Source organism: Centruroides sculpturatus, unplaced genomic scaffold (genome assembly GCF_000671375.1).
Source record: "Centruroides sculpturatus isolate CEXI.00-Female unplaced genomic scaffold, Cexi_2.0 scaffold12, whole genome shotgun sequence".
In the NCBI taxonomy this organism is placed as follows: Eukaryota; Metazoa; Arthropoda; class Arachnida; order Scorpiones; family Buthidae; genus Centruroides; species Centruroides sculpturatus.
In genome coordinates this window covers 474152-495590 of record NW_019384438.1, presented here as the reverse complement: position 1 = coordinate 495590, position 21439 = coordinate 474152, and the positions used below count along the sequence as shown (strand labels likewise).

Sequence of the window (21439 nt, the reverse complement as noted above, 5' to 3'; positions counted from 1 at the left end):
AGTTTTATACAGAATGAAGGTTATTTTCAATTATGTTTTTAGGGAAATCTTAATTTATGAATATTTTATGTATTACTAACCATCCATCACCACCACCATCATCATCATCGTCGTCATCATCATCATTACTTCTTTCAACATTAACTTTAACTTCAACTTTATCATCTTTGTCTGCATTTTCTTCATTAGCACTTTTAAGTCTGGCTTGAAATTTAGCAAGTAAAGCTAAAGTCTAATAATTAAAAAAATATATTATTTTTAAGCTTTTCATTATTAAATTAAACATTAATTAATAACATTGGAAAAAGAAAATTTTGTACCGTTTCTTCCCGATTTCCTTGCTTTTGAATTTTCTTCATCTTTTTGCGTTTGTCTAATTCATTATGGTAAGCTTCCAAAAGTTCATTATCTGTAGGTTCTCTTTCTAAATTTAGTTAAAACTATGTAAATATCTAAAGATATATATAAATAAATTATATTAAAAAATTTCAAAACTTACTAACTGTATCCATTTCTTCTTCTTCATTATCAACTTTTTTGTCTTCTTCCTTCAATTCTCTTTTTAATTTTTTAATTTCTCTTCTAATCTCTTTTCTATTATAAACTCATATCTGTTATTTAAATACTAAATATCAAAAAATTTTATCAAACTGTACATTACCTCTTCTCATATTCTTCATTTTCAGGTGATTTTGGTGTATCGTCTATTGGTTTAGAATTCACAGTTTTTTGAAGTTTCTTGCGAATATTATCTAGTGAATTTACATCTTTGTTTTTATCTGTGTTAGTATCGAGTTCAATGCTGTCATTTGAGGCATCATCAACTACTGCTGGCATTGAACTAAGATGAGGATCATTAGCAAGGTCATGACTACTTTTGCTTTTTCCACGAAATTCCTATAAAAAAATACAGCTAATGAAATTCATGTTTGGTATCTTTATGCTAGTTTTTTTCAATTACTATTTTAAATTTATTAAGCTTAAGTTTATTTTTATAACAAATAAGGTTTTCTGCTTTTTAATACTATAAACATTTTACTTGTGCAACTAGATCATCCTCAGCTTCTTCTTCTTCTGCTTCTTCTCCAAATGATAATAAATTAAAATTTCTATAAATTTAAATATACTATATATATTTTAATTTTTACAGAAAAATTACTGATTTATTAAATCATGATAAAATATAATACTTTGAAGGTTTTGATTTAACTGGTTTTTCTTCAACTTCTACAACAACTTGCTTTTTCTCTCTAGGAACAATGTCATTAAATGGATTTGATAAAATCTAAAACACAAAACCAACAATTAAATAAAGATTATTATTTACACTTGTACTGTTTGAAAGTCTTTGCAAAATAAAAATTATTTACTTTTGTTTCAATAATTTTATGAGGATAATATGGTCTTTCATTTTTATCCACAAGAGATTCTTCCAATTTTAACATATTATATAATGTTTTTCCAGTTACCTATTAAATAAATTTAGTAATATATTATTATCATCTTAATATGAAAAAGTTTTAGATAATTATTCTAAATATTGTTTAAATAAGCTAAATTTCTTTTAACAAATTTAATAAAACAGAAATGCAAATAAATGCAATATATAATAAAATAATGATTACAAATTTTTACTGAAATGAGAAGTTATTATTTTCCAAATACATGCAGTAATAAAACAGGAAGAAATATTTCCTGTTGTAAAGTGGAATTATCAATTAAATAAAGTATTTTACATAAGAAAGCTGTAAAGAAGCATTGATGATATAATCAACATATCATCATATTCTGTGTATTACAAAAACAGCTTAGAAAAACCAATACAGTAATTAAAAACAATTCCTAAGTTTTTTTTTTTTTTTTATAAATGCTAAATTATATATGTTATATTTGTACAAATTGTTTGAATGTAAGCAGGTTGAGATTTCTATAACTTAACAATTTATCCTTTCAAAAGTGAGTTTTATGTTGTACACATTTTAAAATGCTATTCAATTTACATTTCCAAATTAAAATTAGTTATTATAATTATTATATGACAAGACAAGTGTTCAGTGTTTGATATTTAACCTTGCTATCCAATTAATCTAGTATTCTTTGCATTAAATATCCTAATAGTATTAAGCCTCCCTGAAAATTTTAATTCCTAAACTACAATATATCAAATATCATGTTTGATTATGTGTGTATTTTCATATTCTGAGTCAGTCTGAAAATAAATTAATGCCAATAGATAAACTATTTGATATGAATTAATTTTTCAATATTCAGTCACTCACTTATAGGTAGGGTCATCCTGATACCATAAAAGTATCGATACCAGCCAGTATCAGCATTGGGTATTAAAACTGGAAATCTTGCAGGCTGTTGCTGTTTAGTCTGTGGCTTTATTTTCAAACTTTTTGTGCAATTGAAACTTTTAATTTTAACATAAATAACATGCTTTATTCTAGTTAGTTATTATTAAGAAATTACTAAAACTAANTAATTTATTGTAAGATTAAAATATATTATTCTGACAAAATACGTTAAAAATAAATTTATTTATGCGTGTAAGATAGATAGAGAATGAAAATATTCTGATTTATATACAGTATCCGTCAATGTCAAAGATTGCCTGATATCGACACGAAGCATGGCGATTTTCCGTAAACATTTCAAGAATAATCGATTTATCGGGTTACAACTCTTCCTTTAAACTTAATTTGTCAATAGCCTGACAACTCTAGAAAGCCAAATTGATGGTTAGAAGGAAGTCGATCATCAATAACTTTCAATACACTCCGTTCTTCATCTTCTTCGTCTACTGAAATTTTCCCAAACCCATTTAAGTAGGATGAAGATAGGATTATCTTAAGATTTTTAACTTTTTCTTTGACCCATACGATACCCGACTTTGTGTAAGTCACACAAGGCGGCTTAATTGAAATAATATCGCATTTGTAAGTGCACGAGAGACATTTTAACCGCTCTATAAACTTTGACCTTAGCGAACCAAGGTTGCAGTTCTGGCCAGTTAATAGAAAATGGATGCCGTTTTTAATAAGGAATATTCTTCTTTTTTAATGATTTTTATACTTCAATTCTTCTTTGTTCCATTATTAATTGTAATTACAGAAAATAATAACGAAATTAAGGGCACATATTCTTAGTTTGATCGAATTTTTCGGGTTTTTCAATTTGCCAAATATCTGACTGATAGGCCTCAATTTTTAAGTCTAACAATTGTGAAATATCTTTATAATAGTTAAAAATCCTTTATTTATGTAATTTAATAGTTATTGTTTCAAAATTAGGGACAAAAATACACGAAAAACGTCATGAAACGTAATAAATATGCCTTAAAACTAGCGAAGCGAATATGATAAAAATGTCTTCATAAACGTAGCTTTTATAGTTATATTTTTCATAAAACAGTTTCATATCTATAAAATAATTAAACTTATTTATTAAAAAACAAAATTTTTGTACATAGGCCTCTACGTTTAGTTGAAAATTTCTTACAACAATCGTGGCTTCTCTCCAGTCACGAAACATTAACATCAAACGTCAGCAACAATCTTAATAACTCAGTCGTTCAAGTAACAACATCTTACCTTTCTCAATATTTTACTACTCCAATTATTTGCTTGGTAAGACACGACAGTCCTCTAAAATAGCCTTTTTTTTTTTTTTTTTTTTTTTTTTTTTTTTTTTTTTTTTTTTTTTTTTTTTTTTTTTTTTTTTTTTTTTTTTTTTTTTTTTTTTTTTTTTTTTTTTTTTTTTTTTTTTTTTTTTTTTTTTTTTTTTTTTTTTTTTTTTTTTTTTTTTTTTTTTTTTTTTTTTTTTTTTTTTTTTTTTTTTTTTTTTTTTTTTTTTTTTTTTTTTTTTTTTTTTTTTTTTTTTTTTTTTTTTTTTTTTTTTTTTTTTTTTTTTTTTTTTTTTTTTTTTTTTTTTTTTTTTTTTTTTTTTTTTTTTTTTTTTTTTTTTTTTTTTTTTTTTTTTTTTTTTTTTTTTTTTTTTTTTTTTTTTTTTTTTTTTTTTTTTTTTTTTTTTTTTTTTTTTTTTTTTTTTTTTTTTTTTTTTTTTTTTTTTTTTTTTTTTTTTTTTTTTTTTTTTTTTTTTTTTTTTTTTTTTTTTTTTTTTTTTTTTTTTTTTTTTTTTTTTTTTTTTTTTTTTTTTTTTTTTTTTTTTTTTTTTTTTTTTTTTTTTTTTTTTTTTTTTTTTTTTTTTTTTTTTTTTTTTTTTTTTTTTTTTTTTTTTTTTTTTTTTTTTTTTTTTTTTTTTTTTTTTTTTTTTTTTTTTTTTTTTTTTTTTTTTTTTTTTTTTTTTTTTTTTTTTTTTTTTTTTTTTTTTTTTTTTTTTTTTTTTTTTTTTTTTTTTTTTTTTTTTTTTTTTTTTTTTTTTTTTTTTTTTTTTTTTTTTTTTTTTTTTTTTTTTTTTTTTTTTTTTTTTTTTTTTTTTTTTTTTTTTTTTTTTTTTTTTTTTTTTTTTTTTTTTTTTTTTTTTTTTTTTTTTTTTTTTTTTTTTTTTTTTTTTTTTTTTTTTTTTTTTTTTTTTTTTTTTTTTTTTTTTTTTTTTTTTTTTTTTTTTTTTTTTTTTTTTTTTTTTTTTTTTTTTTTTTTTTTTTTTTTTTTTTTTTTTTTTTTTTTTTTTTTTTTTTTTTTTTTTTTTTTTTTTTTTTTTTTTTTTTTTTTTTTTTTTTTTTTTTTTTTTTTTTTTTTTTTTTTTTTTTTTTTTTTTTTTTTTTTTTTTTTTTTTTTTTTTTTTTTTTTTTTTTTTTTTTTTTTTTTTTTTTTTTTTTTTTTTTTTTTTTTTTTTTTTTTTTTTTTTTTTTTTTTTTTTTTTTTTTTTTTTTTTTTTTTTTTTTTTTTTTTTTTTTTTTTTTTTTTTTTTTTTTTTTTTTTTTTTTTTTTTTTTTTTTTTTTTTTTTTTTTTTTTTTTTTTTTTTTTTTTTTTTTTTTTTTTTTTTTTTTTTTTTTTTTTTTTTTTTTTTTTTTTTTTTTTTTTTTTTTTTTTTTTTTTTTTTTTTTTTTTTTTTTTTTTTTTTTTTTTTTTTTTTTTTTTTTTTTTTTTTTTTTTTTTTTTTTTTTTTTTTTTTTTTTTTTTTTTTTTTTTTTTTTTTTTTTTTTTTTTTTTTTTTTTTTTTTTTTTTTTTTTTTTTTTTTTTTTTTTTTTTTTTTTTTTTTTTTTTTTTTTTTTTTTTTTTTTTTTTTTTTTTTTTTTTTTTTTTTTTTTTTTTTTTTTTTTTTTTTTTTTTTTTTTTTTTTTTTTTTTTTTTTTTTTTTTTTTTTTTTTTTTTTTTTTTTTTTTTTTTTTTTTTTTTTTTTTTTTTTTTTTTTTTTTTTTTTTTTTTTTTTTTTTTTTTTTTTTTTTTTTTTTTTTTTTTTTTTTTTTTTTTTTTTTTTTTTTTTTTTTTTTTTTTTTTTTTTTTTTTTTTTTTTTTTTTTTTTTTTTTTTTTTTTTTTTTTTTTTTTTTTTTTTTTTTTTTTTTTTTTTTTTTTTTTTTTTTTTTTTTTTTTTTTTTTTTTTTTTTTTTTTTTTTTTTTTTTTTTTTTTTTTTTTTTTTTTTTTTTTTTTTTTTTTTTTTTTTTTTTTTTTTTTTTTTTTTTTTTTTTTTTTTTTTTTTTTTTTTTTTTTTTTTTTTTTTTTTTTTTTTTTTTTTTTTTTTTTTTTTTTTTTTTTTTTTTTTTTTTTTTTTTTTTTTTTTTTTTTTTTTTTTTTTTTTTTTTTTTTTTTTTTTTTTTTTTTTTTTTTTTTTTTTTTTTTTTTTTTTTTTTTTTTTTTTTTTTTTTTTTTTTTTTTTTTTTTTTTTTTTTTTTTTTTTTTTTTTTTTTTTTTTTTTTTTTTTTTTTTTTTTTTTTTTTTTTTTTTTTTTTTTTTTTTTTTTTTTTTTTTTTTTTTTTTTTTTTTTTTTTTTTTTTTTTTTTTTTTTTTTTTTTTTTTTTTTTTTTTTTTTTTTTTTTTTTTTTTTTTTTTTTTTTTTTTTTTTTTTTTTTTTTTTTTTTTTTTTTTTTTTTTTTTTTTTTTTTTTTTTTTTTTTTTTTTTTTTTTTTTTTTTTTTTTTTTTTTTTTTTTTTTTTTTTTTTTTTTTTTTTTTTTTTTTTTTTTTTTTTTTTTTTTTTTTTTTTTTTTTTTTTTTTTTTTTTTTTTTTTTTTTTTTTTTTTTTTTTTTTTTTTTTTTTTTTTTTTTTTTTTTTTTTTTTTTTTTTTTTTTTTTTTTTTTTTTTTTTTTTTTTTTTTTTTTTTTTTTTTTTTTTTTTTTTTTTTTTTTTTTTTTTTTTTTTTTTTTTTTTTTTTTTTTTTTTTTTTTTTTTTTTTTTTTTTTTTTTTTTTTTTTTTTTTTTTTTTTTTTTTTTTTTTTTTTTTTTTTTTTTTTTTTTTTTTTTTTTTTTTTTTTTTTTTTTTTTTTTTTTTTTTTTTTTTTTTTTTTTTTTTTTTTTTTTTTTTTTTTTTTTTTTTTTTTTTTTTTTTTTTTTTTTTTTTTTTTTTTTTTTTTTTTTTTTTTTTTTTTTTTTTTTTTTTTTTTTTTTTTTTTTTTTTTTTTTTTTTTTTTTTTTTTTTTTTTTTTTTTTTTTTTTTTTTTTTTTTTTTTTTTTTTTTTTTTTTTTTTTTTTTTTTTTTTTTTTTTTTTTTTTTTTTTTTTTTTTTTTTTTTTTTTTTTTTTTTTTTTTTTTTTTTTTTTTTTTTTTTTTTTTTTTTTTTTTTTTTTTTTTTTTTTTTTTTTTTTTTTTTTTTTTTTTTTTTTTTTTTTTTTTTTTTTTTTTTTTTTTTTTTTTTTTTTTTTTTTTTTTTTTTTTTTTTTTTTTTTTTTTTTTTTTTTTTTTTTTTTTTTTTTTTTTTTTTTTTTTTTTTTTTTTTTTTTTTTTTTTTTTTTTTTTTTTTTTTTTTTTTTTTTTTTTTTTTTTTTTTTTTTTTTTTTTTTTTTTTTTTTTTTTTTTTTTTTTTTTTTTTTTTTTTTTTTTTTTTTTTTTTTTTTTTTTTTTTTTTTTTTTTTTTTTTTTTTTTTTTTTTTTTTTTTTTTTTTTTTTTTTTTTTTTTTTTTTTTTTTTTTTTTTTTTTTTTTTTTTTTTTTTTTTTTTTTTTTTTTTTTTTTTTTTTTTTTTTTNTAATATAACCTTATATTATTTCTTTGCAATGAATTTTAAGATGCTATGAATCAATAAAAGATGAAGATAATGATAATTTACAGTTATAAACCTTTAACATATCTAGTAGTATCAAAATACTATATATTGAAAGGTAACTTTAAATATTTACAAATGTCAATTTTGTTACACATACAGGGTTGCTCAGAAATCAGTCAACCAAGATCTATACATACTGTATATGTATTTTAAAGAACTATTAAAACTATATAGGAACAACTTAATGTTGTTTGTGATTCAGTCATTGAAAACATTATTAATCTGAAAATAATCTTAAGATATTTCTCGGCTAACTGATTTTTAGGTCACCCTGCATATTAATATAAAATTTATACTAATATTCATAAGTAAAAAATACTTGAAGTTTATGAATATTAGTAAAAGATTTAAATATTTATAAAATTAATGATGTTTCTTCATTGCTTTTTTACTTGCTTCTCTTCTTCTTAGGTTAATTGGATTTCTGGGATCAAATATTTCATATGTATCTTCTGTTTTTATACTGGCATCTTTAGCTAAAACTGGTCCTTTGTCTTCAAAATATAGTTTATGACGTAGCCTTAAACCATAAAATAATTTTAAGTTTTATACAGAATGAAGGTTATTTTCAATTATGTTTTTAGGGAAATCTTAATTTATGAATATTTTATGTATTACTAACCATCCATCACCACCACCATCATCATCATCGTCGTCATCATCATCATTACTTCTTTCAACATTAACTTTAACTTCAACTTTATCATCTTTGTCTGCATTTTCTTCATTAGCACTTTTAAGTCTGGCTTGAAATTTAGCAAGTAAAGCTAAAGTCTAATAATTAAAAAAATATATTATTTTTAAGCTTTTCATTATTAAATTAAACATTAATTAATAACATTGGAAAAAGAAAATTTTGTACCGTTTCTTCCCGATTTCCTTGCTTTTGAATTTTCTTCATCTTTTTGCGTTTGTCTAATTCATTATGGTAAGCTTCCAAAAGTTCATTATCTGTAGGTTCTCTTTCTAAATTTAGTTAAAACTATGTAAATATCTAAAGATATATATAAATAAATTATATTAAAAAATTTCAAAACTTACTAACTGTATCCATTTCTTCTTCTTCATTATCAACTTTTTTGTCTTCTTCCTTCAATTCTCTTTTTAATTTTTTAATTTCTCTTCTAATCTCTTTTCTATTATAAACTCATATCTGTTATTTAAATACTAAATATCAAAAAATTTTATCAAACTGTACATTACCTCTTCTCATATTCTTCATTTTCAGGTGATTTTGGTGTATCGTCTATTGGTTTAGAATTCACAGTTTTTTGAAGTTTCTTGCGAATATTATCTAGTGAATTTACATCTTTGTTTTTATCTGTGTTAGTATCGAGTTCAATGCTGTCATTTGAGGCATCATCAACTACTGCTGGCATTGAACTAAGATGAGGATCATTAGCAAGGTCATGACTACTTTTGCTTTTTCCACGAAATTCCTATAAAAAAATACAGCTAATGAAATTCATGTTTGGTATCTTTATGCTAGTTTTTTTCAATTACTATTTTAAATTTATTAAGCTTAAGTTTATTTTTATAACAAATAAGGTTTTCTGCTTTTTAATACTATAAACATTTTACTTGTGCAACTAGATCATCCTCAGCTTCTTCTTCTTCTGCTTCTTCTCCAAATGATAATAAATTAAAATTTCTATAAATTTAAATATACTATATATATTTTAATTTTTACAGAAAAATTACTGATTTATTAAATCATGATAAAATATAATACTTTGAAGGTTTTGATTTAACTGGTTTTTCTTCAACTTCTACAACAACTTGCTTTTTCTCTCTAGGAACAATGTCATTAAATGGATTTGATAAAATCTAAAACACAAAACCAACAATTAAATAAAGATTATTATTTACACTTGTACTGTTTGAAAGTCTTTGCAAAATAAAAATTATTTACTTTTGTTTCAATAATTTTATGAGGATAATATGGTCTTTCATTTTTATCCACAAGAGATTCTTCCAATTTTAACATATTATATAATGTTTTTCCAGTTACCTATTAAATAAATTTAGTAATATATTATTCTCATCTTAATATGAAAAAGTTTTAGATAATTATTCTAAATATTGTTTAAATAAGCTAAATTTCTTTTAACAAATTTAATAAAACAGAAATGCAAATAAATGCAATATATAATAAAATAATGATTACAAATTTTTACTGAAATGAGAAGTTATTATTTTCCAAATACATGCAGTAATAAAACAGGAAGAAATATTTCCTGTTGTAAAGTGGAATTATCAATTAAATAAAGTATTTTACATAAGAAAGCTGTAAAGAAGCATTGATGATATAATCAACATATCATCATATTCTGTGTATTACAAAAACAGCTTAGAAAAACCAATACAGTAATTAAAAACAATTCCTAAGTTTTTTTTTTTTTTTTTATAAATGCTAAATTATATATGTTATATTTGTACAAATTGTTTGAATGTAAGCAGGTTGAGATTTCTATAACTTAACAATTTATCCTTTCAAAAGTGAGTTTTATGTTGTACACATTTTAAAATGCTATTCAATTTACATTTCCAAATTAAAATTAGTTATTATAATTATTATATGACAAGACAAGTGTTCAGTGTTTGATATTTAACCTTGCTATCCAATTAATCTAGTATTCTTTGCATTAAATATCCTAATAGTATTAAGCCTCCCTGAAAATTTTAATTCCTAAACTACAATATATCAAATATCATGTTTGATTATGTGTGTATTTTCATATTCTGAGTCAGTCTGAAAATAAATTAATGCCAATAGATAAACTATTTGATATGAATTAATTTTTCAATATTCAGTCACTCACTTATAGGTAGGGTCATCCTGATACCATAAAAGTATCGATACCAGCCAGTATCAGCATTGGGTATTAAAACTGGAAATCTTGCAGGCTGTTGCTGTTTAGTCTGTGGCTTTATTTTCAAACTTTTTGTGCAATTGAAACTTTTAATTTTAACATAAATAACATGCTTTATTCTAGTTAGTTATTATTAAGAAATTACTAAAACTAATTTCTAATATAAACTAATACCATATTAGTTGATTTGAAATTTTAATATACTGTATTTTCAAATAATTGGCAAATTATTTATAAATAGTATTCTAAACTCTAAGCATACTATATATATAGTAGATTCTGTAAATGAAATTTGATGTAATAAATTTATTAACTTTTTGTCATTAATATTTACTATGTAAGTTTAACTTAATCAAAACTAATGTAAAATTTGGTTTTGACCAAAACTGACTTTAAAACCCAAATCCAGTTTTGGTCTGATCTTATGTGCCTGTGAAAAATGGGTATCAGATCTGGTATTGTTACAAGGAGAGTATCAATTCTACTATTGGCAGTATTGGAACATCCCTACTTATATTATAGATGATACATATCAATGGTGTGCTGTCCTTGGAAGTGGTGGAAGCGCTGCTTCCCTTTTTCTAAAATATAAATACATATTGTGTGATTATTTTCATATTTTAACATACTTTGAATTAATTAAAATTAATATTTTATTATAACCACATTACGTATCTTATTACAAATTTCTATACTACATGTGAAAAAAACAATAAGATTGCTATTGTATATTTGAATATCAATGGCAGAATGGAAGATCTGTATTGTTGAAACTGGGTGAGCTTCAAGCAACCAGATTATATGCATTTGCGCATGCACTTTACAGAGCACCAACCTCACCCGATTTAGCTGGTGAAAGCTACACACCAAAATATCGTAATATAACGCTTCCAATGATTCTATCCAGGACCGGTTCTGGGCTGTAAGCTGCCTGCCTGCTAGATATTTGGCCACCCTCACCCAATTATGTGAATCATGAGTAGATTTATAACTTAACCCAACTGATAGGAATTTACTGGTATGTTTTTATGATAGTTAGTTGACAGTTTAAAAAATCAATTAAAATATTTGATATTTTTATTCTGCTCTCCCATCTTATATTACTTACGGATTTCAATGTTAAACTAGTGATATTATGATTTAGTATGTTCTATCTATAAGGGGATGCAGAAAAAAAACATGTATAATTCTTGTACAAAGTTAAAAAATTAACTGTTACTTTGGCAGCATCATTTACAACTAAATTTAATGAATGAGATGCACAAGGTACAAAAAAAAAAAGCAATAGAATTTATATTTCTTAAATTTACGATTTATGTATTGTCATAAAAATTTGTCTTTCCACTTCTTTCCCAAGACTACAAATATTCAAGTACAAAGTAACTGGTTTCAACTTATTTCTACTTAAGAAATAGTTAAATAATTAAGAGATTAGGGAATTAGGGACATAAATAAAACCCTAATGAAAAAGCTAAAATTTTATTTAAAAGCTTAACTGAACCAATCTCTAGCTAAGTACAGTGAAGACTGATTTCTTCATAATATTAGATGTAATAAAGATAGAAATTTTCCAGTTCAATAAGAGTTATTGAAAAGTTGTAAATGTTGGAAATTTCCATGGACACCTGATCCTAAAACAAATGACAAGGGCATAGGGAATCTATTGAATCTAATAACAGAGATAATTATATATTGAACTTATTTATTTAGTAAGTACGTCAGATAATCTATTAAAAATACATTTAAAGAAGTGTACGGTTTTTACTGGCTTATTGAACAAACGAATATGAATGGACCCTGACGTGCAATTAACTGATTGCCCCTGGAAGTCAGCTTCTTACAGAAACACAGCTTCCCTATCATCAAATGTCATGGCACACCACTGATACATATAGATGATACATAAACTGTCAATTTTTAATTTAGAAATTTTAAAACATAGGATGATTCAAAAGTTGGTTAACTGATACATATTTTAAGGTTACTTCAAGAATGATCCTTAACCAATTTTGAACAACTGCATGTTCCAAACTAGTTTTAGCTATTTCTTAAGAATTAAGAAATACACATACATACATATATATATAGTAAGACCCCGCTTAATGCTAATTTATATTATAATATAACGCAGTATGCTCAAAACCTAAAAAAAAGCTCAAAATTTACGCTAATTTAAATTATCACGGCATTTCATTGATTCGTATATAATACAATTATTTGTGAACACAAACCAATCAGCAAAAGATGGCAAAAAGGTATACTTTCTTTAAATCTATGTTTGTTTGGTGCAATTTTGGAAAAAATATAACATCATGGATGCCATAGGAAATATTGACTTCACTTGGCAAGAATTAACTGATAAATGCATGAATGAAGTGTGGAAGAAGTTATGGCTTAAGGTATCCAAGAATTCTCAACAAGAAGACCCTATCGCTGTATCGTTAAGTTGACCAAACTCAACCTAATCAATATAGCAGGACTAGGAGATATAGACGAGCAGGATATTGAGGAGTTACTGCAGGTTTCTGGTGAGAGCCTTTCCAGTTTCACATGAATTCCATGTGGAACTGGAAAATAGAAATTCTGAAAACAAAGAACCCAAAAAATTACAGATTTTTTAGTAAAAGTTTGGTAAGATAACTGAAATTGTTGATCAAATTGTAGCGAATTATCCAGATTTTGAAAGGAGTGCTAAAGCAAAACGAGGTGTTTTGGATGCAATCTTCTGCTACTGACATTTGCTTAAGGAAACAAAAAAGTGACAATTAAAACTTCACAATTTTATTGCAAAAGAACAAGAATTTCAGAAAAGTCAGGACCTTCATCACAAAAATGAACTTTACATTTCTGTGTGTGTATGTGTGTGTGTGTGTGTGTCTGANATTATAATCTGACTTACGTGGTTATCGCTCGGTCCCACCTATCGTGTAAGTTCGGGGTATTACTGTAATTAAGTATAGAGTAATACATCAATCTAGATTAGAGCTGTTTTCAGATCATCCTTTCTTCAAAAAGAAACTCTAAATTATTTCCTTCATTTTTCAATGAAGAAGGTGAGTGAGTGCTATTTCCTTATGTAGAGAATAACTTTTACTTCTTAGGAATGTGATATTTAATTGTTTTAGTTATTTTTTCACTCTAAACAGTTATTTAATTATTCTGAGAAAATAAATTTTATTTTCTACATGTTGTTTACATTAACAGAAGCCACATTTGTCACTTTTGTATTGAAGAGGGAAATCAACTTCCCTTCACAGGACCTTATCTCTCATTTTGACAATCATCTGGGTACCTAACCCCCTCTATATGTCCCCACACATCCCATTAGTGGACATGAATCGAGGATTGCTATTGGTCAGAATTTTGGATAAAAAGGGGCAATTTCCTCCGATCGCGGAGTTTTCGAAAGATTTCCCTTGTGCTTAAAACCCTGAGTCACTAAGAGAAGATTTTGTCCTGAGTTCCCACCTGAACTTCACCGCTTCACTCATCATCCTCCTCCAAGACCTCGTAAACCACAAGAACACCACCACAGCATTTTTCCCATCTTCATCATTAACTAAAAAACCAAGTCAAGAACTCCACTAAATATACAAATGCTATGTAATTTGGACTAAAGGAAGATGATTAAGCTGCCATCTTGTATTAAACTTAATCATTAATATTTATATTAATTTAGAAAATTTTGGAAAATAAGATTAATTAATTTGAAGTGAGACTTGAATTTCCTACTTCTGCTTACCATACAGTTGCATTTAAATATTAATTTAAAAGAACATCTGAATACTTTTATATCCAATAATTGAAATTATATCACATAATAATGATTCAGTAATGTATAATTAAGAAGTTGAGCAACATTATATTATAACATTGATATGATCTAAACTTTACAAGAAAGAAAAAAATTACATTATAAATCATGTGAAAATAAATAAATTTTACTTCAACTTTGCATATGTATAAAAACTTTGTTATAAAAATTTTAAACATTTTAAATATAAATTGTTTTTCATACCTTTCCAAATATTGTATGCTTATTCTGTAATTCAGGGCAAGCTCCAAGAGTAAAAAAGAATTGACTTTCATTATCATTTGGTTGACTTGTGGCCATTGCAACCAGTCCTCGTCTAACAAACCGCAATCTTGAATGAAATTCATCCTAAGAAATATTAAATAATTATAACATTTAGCATATTTTTCATGTAATTTACTAGTAATATCCTATGTACTGTACAAGATACTGTACATTTAAAATTATCTTAAAAACTGTTATTACACATAATGCCTTAAATTATATTGCGTAGAAATATTAACCAGTATATAGTTGTGTGTATTAACAGATGAAGACATGTCTAATAATCAGTGTAATATCTTTTATAAAAATTATATAATTAATAAACTCATTATAACTATGTTTGGTTATAAATAAATATATTATTGTCTATGTAAGTATTAAAGTTACACATTAATAAATGCCAAATAATTGCCATAATTAATTGGGTTATTAATATGCTGTAATTAATATATTAGAAACTAAGTAATTTGGTACTAGAGGTAGGCACCATCTCTTATCTAAATGAATAATTTATTAAATAGTTAAAACATCCTGGAAGAAAAGAACTAGTCCGAAGTGAGACTTTAACCCATAACCTCTGCTTACCGTGCAGTGTGCTTGCCAGTTATGCCATTTGGACCCCAAGCAAGCCTTCATTTCCAGATGTATTTAAATTTAGATATAACCATTCATCTGCCTCTAGTACCAAATTACTTAGTTTATAATTTATTAATTATAGCATACTAATAGCCCAATTAATTATAGTGATTGTTTGGCTTAGTATCAATACATTGGGTTTCAGAAAATTGATATTTATGAAAATAAATGCCCAATAGAATACAGCAAAAACAACTAAATAAAATGTTGTGACATAATCATCAATATGCATCTAAAATAAAAGAGTATGATTAAAAATATTAGTAAAATATAACAGAAAAATAATAAATATACTTAGATAAAAACTGTCAATAAAACACTTATTACTATATAATATAGAAAATAAATCTGGTAATATTTTTATTGGATCACTCTTTAATGATTATACAGAATGATCAAACAAAAAGTTTATTTGCAAGGAACAGATTTGTTCATGATAATAAAGAGTTTCAAATAATTATCTCTTAAGCCTGTAGTAAGTAAATGTTTAAAATTTCTCATGACATGTAGTAGAATAAGCATGTCTATCTCATTGTGCCATCAAGTATAACTACTTTACTTCTTGCAAGTAAACTTTGATTGCTTAATATTGTGAGAATTGAAACAAAAATTTTACAATTAATATACAGTAATACCTCGACTTATGCGATTTTCAAATGTCGTCGATTTGTCTTTTGTTTGAGCGCCACGCAACTCTCGATTACTCACTCTCCCCACACTATTATTCAGCTTACATATTCAGATGTGTCACGCGGAATCGACACATAGCTACAATTTATTTTGTGTTATTTATTTCTGTGTTTGTTATACCTACGAAGACTTCAGCAACTCTATGTAGTGATTTCTTGTAACCGTGAACGAATCAAAAGACGAGATAAGATTAATGAGAACATTTATTAGCTTACATACATCTGACTTGGATTTTACATAAATTGCAAAATTATACCCTGACTTACGTGGTTATCGCTCGGTCCCACCTATCGTGTAAGTTTGGGGTATTACTGTAATTAAGTATAGAGAGTAATACATCAATCTAGATTAGATTGATGTATTACTCTCTATACTTAATTATAGTTGAGCAACATTATATTATAACATTGATATGATCTATTTTCAGAAAGGATGATCTGAAAACAGCTCAATCTAGATTAGAGCTGTTTTCAGATCATCCTTTCTTCAAAAAGAAACTCTAAATTATTTCCTTCATTTTTCAATGAAGAAGGTGAGTGAGTGCTATTTCCTTATGTAGAGAATAACTTTTACTTCTTAGGAATGTGATATTTAATTGTTTTAGTTATTTTTTCACTCTAAACAGTTATTTAATTATTCTGAGAAAATAAATTTTATTTTCTACATGTTGTTTACATTAACAGAAGCCACATTTGTCACTTTTGTATCGAAGAGGGAAATCAACTTCCCTTCACAGGACCTTATCTCTCATTTTGACAATCATCTGGGTACCTAACCCCCTCTATATGTCCCCACACATCCCATTAGTGGACATGAATCGAGGATTGCTATTGGTCAGAATTTTGGATAAAAAGGGGCAATTTCCTCCGATCGCAGAGTTCTCGAAAGATTTCCCTTGTGCTTAAAACCCTGAGTCACTAAGAGAAGATTTTGTCCTGAGTTCCCACCTGAACTTCACCGCTTCACTCATCATCCTCCTCCAAGACCTCGTAAACCACAAGAACACCACCACAGCATTTTTCCATCTTCATCATTAACTAAAAAACCAAGTCAAGAACTCCAACAAGGTAGTATATGTTTATTCGATGTAAACTCTCTCTCTCTCACATGAATAGATAGAGAATTACAAACCCCCTTGCTTATCTGTAATTTTACTTTTTAATTTTCTTTTGTTCTTAATAAATTTTGTTTCATTGATTTTAAATGGTCTTGTTACTGAACTCAATTCCATGCCAAAGTCTTATCACGGATCTATGAACCCTCCCTCTTGGAAAGTTTATTATTTTAACCATTAGCATGCCTAATACTCTAATTTGGCTGGTGTCAGGAAAAACAAACTTGCAGGTAATTCTTGCAAACTCCCTGTAAGCAAATTTTAACATACTAAAAACCCATCCTAGTAACCCTGTGAGCAGAGCTTCCCAATCTGAGGTGGATCAAGACTAAGGAAAACCACTTCTTACCCATTGGATTCCCACAGTATTACACTGTAGGTAATACAATTCATCAAATCATAAAAAAAGTAGAATATATTCAGAAATTTTTTGCAATTTACAAAAATACTTCCAATATCTTACACAAATTTCTGAACTACAGAAGGTAGTTTACTTTTTATTTACATAATATTCTATAATTTTATTATCAATCACTAGACAAATGGATTATAGTACAGTCGACCCCCCTATAATTACGGTCCCTGAAATTACGATTCCTATAAAACTACAAAAAAATTGTGACTGGTATCCGTAAAAAACAGTAAAAATTCCCTATAATTACCTCAAACGTCATCAGGCAGCCGAACTACTTTCCCGCTGTCCGTAGCGCCACGCTACGGAGAGATTTCTATCGTCTGGACAGTATTATATAAATTATATATAAATTAGGTACTGTACATATAATTATATATTAATTATATATAAATTAGGTACTGTATATATAATTATATATTAACTTATTGTAACTTTGTTATAATTAAATATATAATTTCCGCCGTCTAGCGTGGCGCCACGCTACGGAGATTTTTACGCTAACTATCGTCTGTCAGTATGTAAATTAGGTACCGTAAGTCTAATACAGTACTGTAATTTTATACATTTCTTGTGAAAGAAACATTTCTTATTCAACGGCGATTAAAATTATTTATATTAATGATGTCTCCGAAGTTCTACGAAGTTTTCACAGAAAAATAAGTTGTTAGAAATCGGCCGCTCTTTGCTGAGCTGTTCCGCGACGAAAACAATGTTGAGCAATGGCGATGTCGAATGGTGACACTTGGTAAGTAATCTTACAATTTTTTGTTTATAGCGTAGTTTATACAGATTATTCCCAAAAAAAATATACGTATTTTGGAAATGTTGAGTCGGATTAGTCTAAAATCGATTAATTTTATGGAAGAAAATCTTTCAAACAGCCGTAGTCCGTAAACTTGATACGTGTCGGGTTGTGATTGGAAGGATTCGTAAGAAATCGGATTCCTAAAGAATGGAACGTATCTCTATCTTATAGGGGGGGGGGTCGACTGTACTGTATTATAACATTAAATAGTTATTAATTTATGCAGTCAGTGTCTAAATTTTAATAACCATTTCCAAAGAAACAATGTCAATAAAAATCTTTAAATGTAAGTAAATATGATAATTACAGTACAAGCTTAAAAGTTGATAAAATTCCAAAGAATTTTGGGTTGAACAAATCATTTTCAAGAAGCCTAAATCTCCAATTTCAGAAAATAAATGCCTAGAATAATATAAATTCTTAAATTACAAGTTATTTCAAATTTAACAATGTTGAAACATTAAATCATTAAATATACTGTAAGTTACAATGAATTTTGCAACAGAATAACTGTTAATAGCAATACAGAAGAATTAATAAGAAATGATGATAATTATTGAAAAAGATAATACTTTACAAACTAGCAAAATTTTTGCTATCTTTTGATCTTTTCACACTTTAGCAGAAATGATATATTGTTTGTGTAAGAAGACATTGCAATTTTAAAAATTGAAAATGTACTACAGAAATGGTGTCTAGATACTGAAAACAAAGAGAAATAACATTATAATTTGACATTTGGAACTCAGACTGGACGTTACAAGACTAAACATGAATTACTGCTTCAAGAATTTATATATTAACTAGCTGCAAGGACCCGCTTCACTGGGTTTTTATTTGTATGTAATATAGTTTTTTTTTATATATATAAAAGACTGTTTTTCTAAGTAATCTAGAATCTAGCTGCAAGGACCCGCTTCGCTGGGCAAAAAGTAACGACAGTGAAGATTAAGATANCCGAGTTATCCGGAGTGCCGAGTTATCGAGAGCCGAGTTTTCGAGGTTCTACTGTATAACAAATAAAAATATATTATTCAATAAGAATAAGCTTATGAAAATATTTTAAATAGTCCCATCATAAAAGTAACAATAAAAAGTTGGAAATAAAACTTATGAGAATTTAAAAATTGATAGAAATTTTAACAATTTTGGGTTGAATAACCTTCTAGATTTAAAATTTTCAAGGATTAAAAATTTTAAAATAGCACAAATTCTTAAACTAAGCAATTTCAGATTTAAGAGCATATAAATCTTAAATTTGCAAATAGTTGTTATATACATTTCACTTTAAACAACTAGATTACTTAACTTATGTTTTTAAAAATATTTACGAAATATATTATCTATATATATATATTATATAATATATACATGTCCATTTATATATATATATATATAAATGGACATGTATATATTATATAATATATATATATAGATAATATATTTCGTAAATATTTTTAAAAACATAAGTTAAGTAATCTAGTTGTTTAAAGTGAAATGTATATAACAACTATTTGCTAATTTAAGATTTATATGCTCTTAAATCTGAAATTGCTTAGTTTAAGAATTTGTGCTATTTTAAAATTTTTAATCCTTGAAAATTTTAAATCTAGAAGGTTATTCAACCCAAAATTGTTAAAATTTCTATCAATTTTTAAATTCTCATAAGTTTTATTTCCAACTTTTTATTGTTACTTTTATGATGGGACTATTTAAAATATTTTCATAAGCTTATTCTTATTGAATAATATATTTTTATTTGTTATACAGTAGAACCTCGAAAACTCGGCTCTCGATAACTCGGCACTCCGGATAACTCGGCCACACCCTGGCAGGGCAAAAACATCCTTAGTTAATTAATTTTCATTATAGACAGCTTTATAAAAGTATAAAAGCTCTCATAAAGTATTTTTTTGAGGTCTGTCTTATCAGGTAAATTACTATACACAGTGTATTCATTAATTTTTATTTTCATGTAGTAAAGGCTCTATGCCTTCATAAAAAACGTAGTTTTCCTTTGTTTAAGGGTATTTGGGCAGTTTATTCTCTGTTATATTCTCAAGTAAACAATACATACAAGTACAGTACAGTATTTTCTGAGAAAACGCTCGTATTTATTTTTTTAACCCCATTCCTGATAACCCGGCATTTTCACAAACTCGGCCACCCTTCGGTCCACATTAGGCCGAGTTTTCGAGGTTCTACTGTACTGGTTTTTTATACTCTCTTAATTACATCATGAGAATATCGGTGATTTGTGATGTTTCTATAGGAGGGGACCAAAAAAATGGTCAAAAACAAAAGCTTCTATTGGATGTATAATTTCAAAATTTGCTGAGGTCATAGAAAACATCCAATAGAATACAAAATAAGCTTTTTACGTAATATATCAGGCATAGGAAGTTTAGAAACGATTATTTAATACTTGCCCGAGATATCTCGGGATATGGACTGCGCAGCGTTTTAATTAATTAATTAAAATATTTTATTTTCATATTTAGGATTAACTGAACAATAATTTGATAAAACGTATTAAATAAAACATCTATAAAAAGCAAAAACTGGAATAATTAATTTAATATTTCATTTCAAATAATAAACAACCAAATAAACTGGATGTACGTGTCAAAAATCATCACAATAACCAAAAATCCATAAAAAAAATAAATACTTTAATCAATAAACTAACATTTTAAACTGATTTTATCATGTTGAATTAAAATAAATGTAATTTTAACTTAATAATTTTCTAGGAAGTTTATTAATAGTTTTGTTAAAAGGTTTGTTTGAAACACAAATAAACCTTTTAACAAAAATATTAATAAACTTCCTAGAAAGTTAAATCTCAATTTCAAATAAAATACTTCACTTTAAAATTTTTAATTTTACTGAATAGAATTGAATATAACTATATTTTTTCTCCTAATACATTTAAAACAAATATTTAGATAATAATATTTCAAAATAAAAAATTGAGTTACAATACTTTGAGTTTATGTTTAAATATACCTTAAATGGTTCTCCATATATAGATTCACCACCTTCACCTGTTCCTGTAGGATCACCTCCTTGGGCAAGAAATCCTTTAACAACTCTATGGAAAATAGTTCCATTATAGTATCCTTCCATACACAACTGAACAAAATTTCTACAAGCTTTAGGAGTTTCTTTAGCCCATAATTCTATATCAATGTCACCAACTGTTGTCTTTAGTAAAACCTAAAATAAACAAACAAATGGTATAACAATTCAATCAATTTAATTTTAGTAAAATTGTTTTTGTTGAAATGCAACATTCCTTATTTAATATTAATGTAAAAAATAGTATATTTTTTTATTGGAGTACATGTGTTTTCTCAATCTTGGTGAGACAAGATCCAATTCAGATAAATGAAAATCTGAATAATACAAAATTTATTTTGTTGTTACATCAAGAATAAAATATTTCACAAAAGTTATATATAACCAAATGATCTACAAAATTATTGGGCTATTATAAACCTAATTTTAATATATATATATATTTTTTTTGTTGATTTTCCATTCGATAGCTAGATTATTATTAATCATCGAAGACAAGTCTGTCCAAAAGGGACCACCATTTATTTTGTATTCCAGACTTTACACATAAACAACAGATAAGTTACTGTATAATTTAAAAT

At 23.2% G+C, this 21439-nt stretch overlaps 1 protein-coding gene across 1 annotated transcript in view; it reads right to left on the bottom strand.

Moving 5' to 3' along the window:
* The window catches only part of LOC111620049 (peptidyl-prolyl cis-trans isomerase CWC27 homolog), a 31575-nt gene that overhangs the window by 652 nt on the left and 9484 nt on the right, over positions 1-21439 (bottom strand). Inside the window, exons 4-20 of the mRNA XM_023361892.1 lie at positions 20787-20996; positions 14058-14201; positions 9079-9177; positions 8899-8993; positions 8748-8817; positions 8370-8605; positions 8208-8302; positions 8029-8132; positions 7789-7940; positions 7533-7686; positions 1371-1463; positions 1191-1285; positions 1040-1109; positions 662-897; positions 500-594; positions 321-424; positions 81-232 (exon numbers count right to left, since the gene is read on the bottom strand). Coding sequence (XP_023217660.1) covers positions 81-232; positions 321-424; positions 500-594; positions 662-897; positions 1040-1109; positions 1191-1285; positions 1371-1463; positions 7533-7686; positions 7789-7940; positions 8029-8132; positions 8208-8302; positions 8370-8605; positions 8748-8817; positions 8899-8993; positions 9079-9177; positions 14058-14201; positions 20787-20996 — 2204 coding nt within the window. The remainder of the gene's footprint in view (positions 1-80; positions 233-320; positions 425-499; positions 595-661; positions 898-1039; positions 1110-1190; positions 1286-1370; positions 1464-7532; positions 7687-7788; positions 7941-8028; positions 8133-8207; positions 8303-8369; positions 8606-8747; positions 8818-8898; positions 8994-9078; positions 9178-14057; positions 14202-20786; positions 20997-21439) is intronic.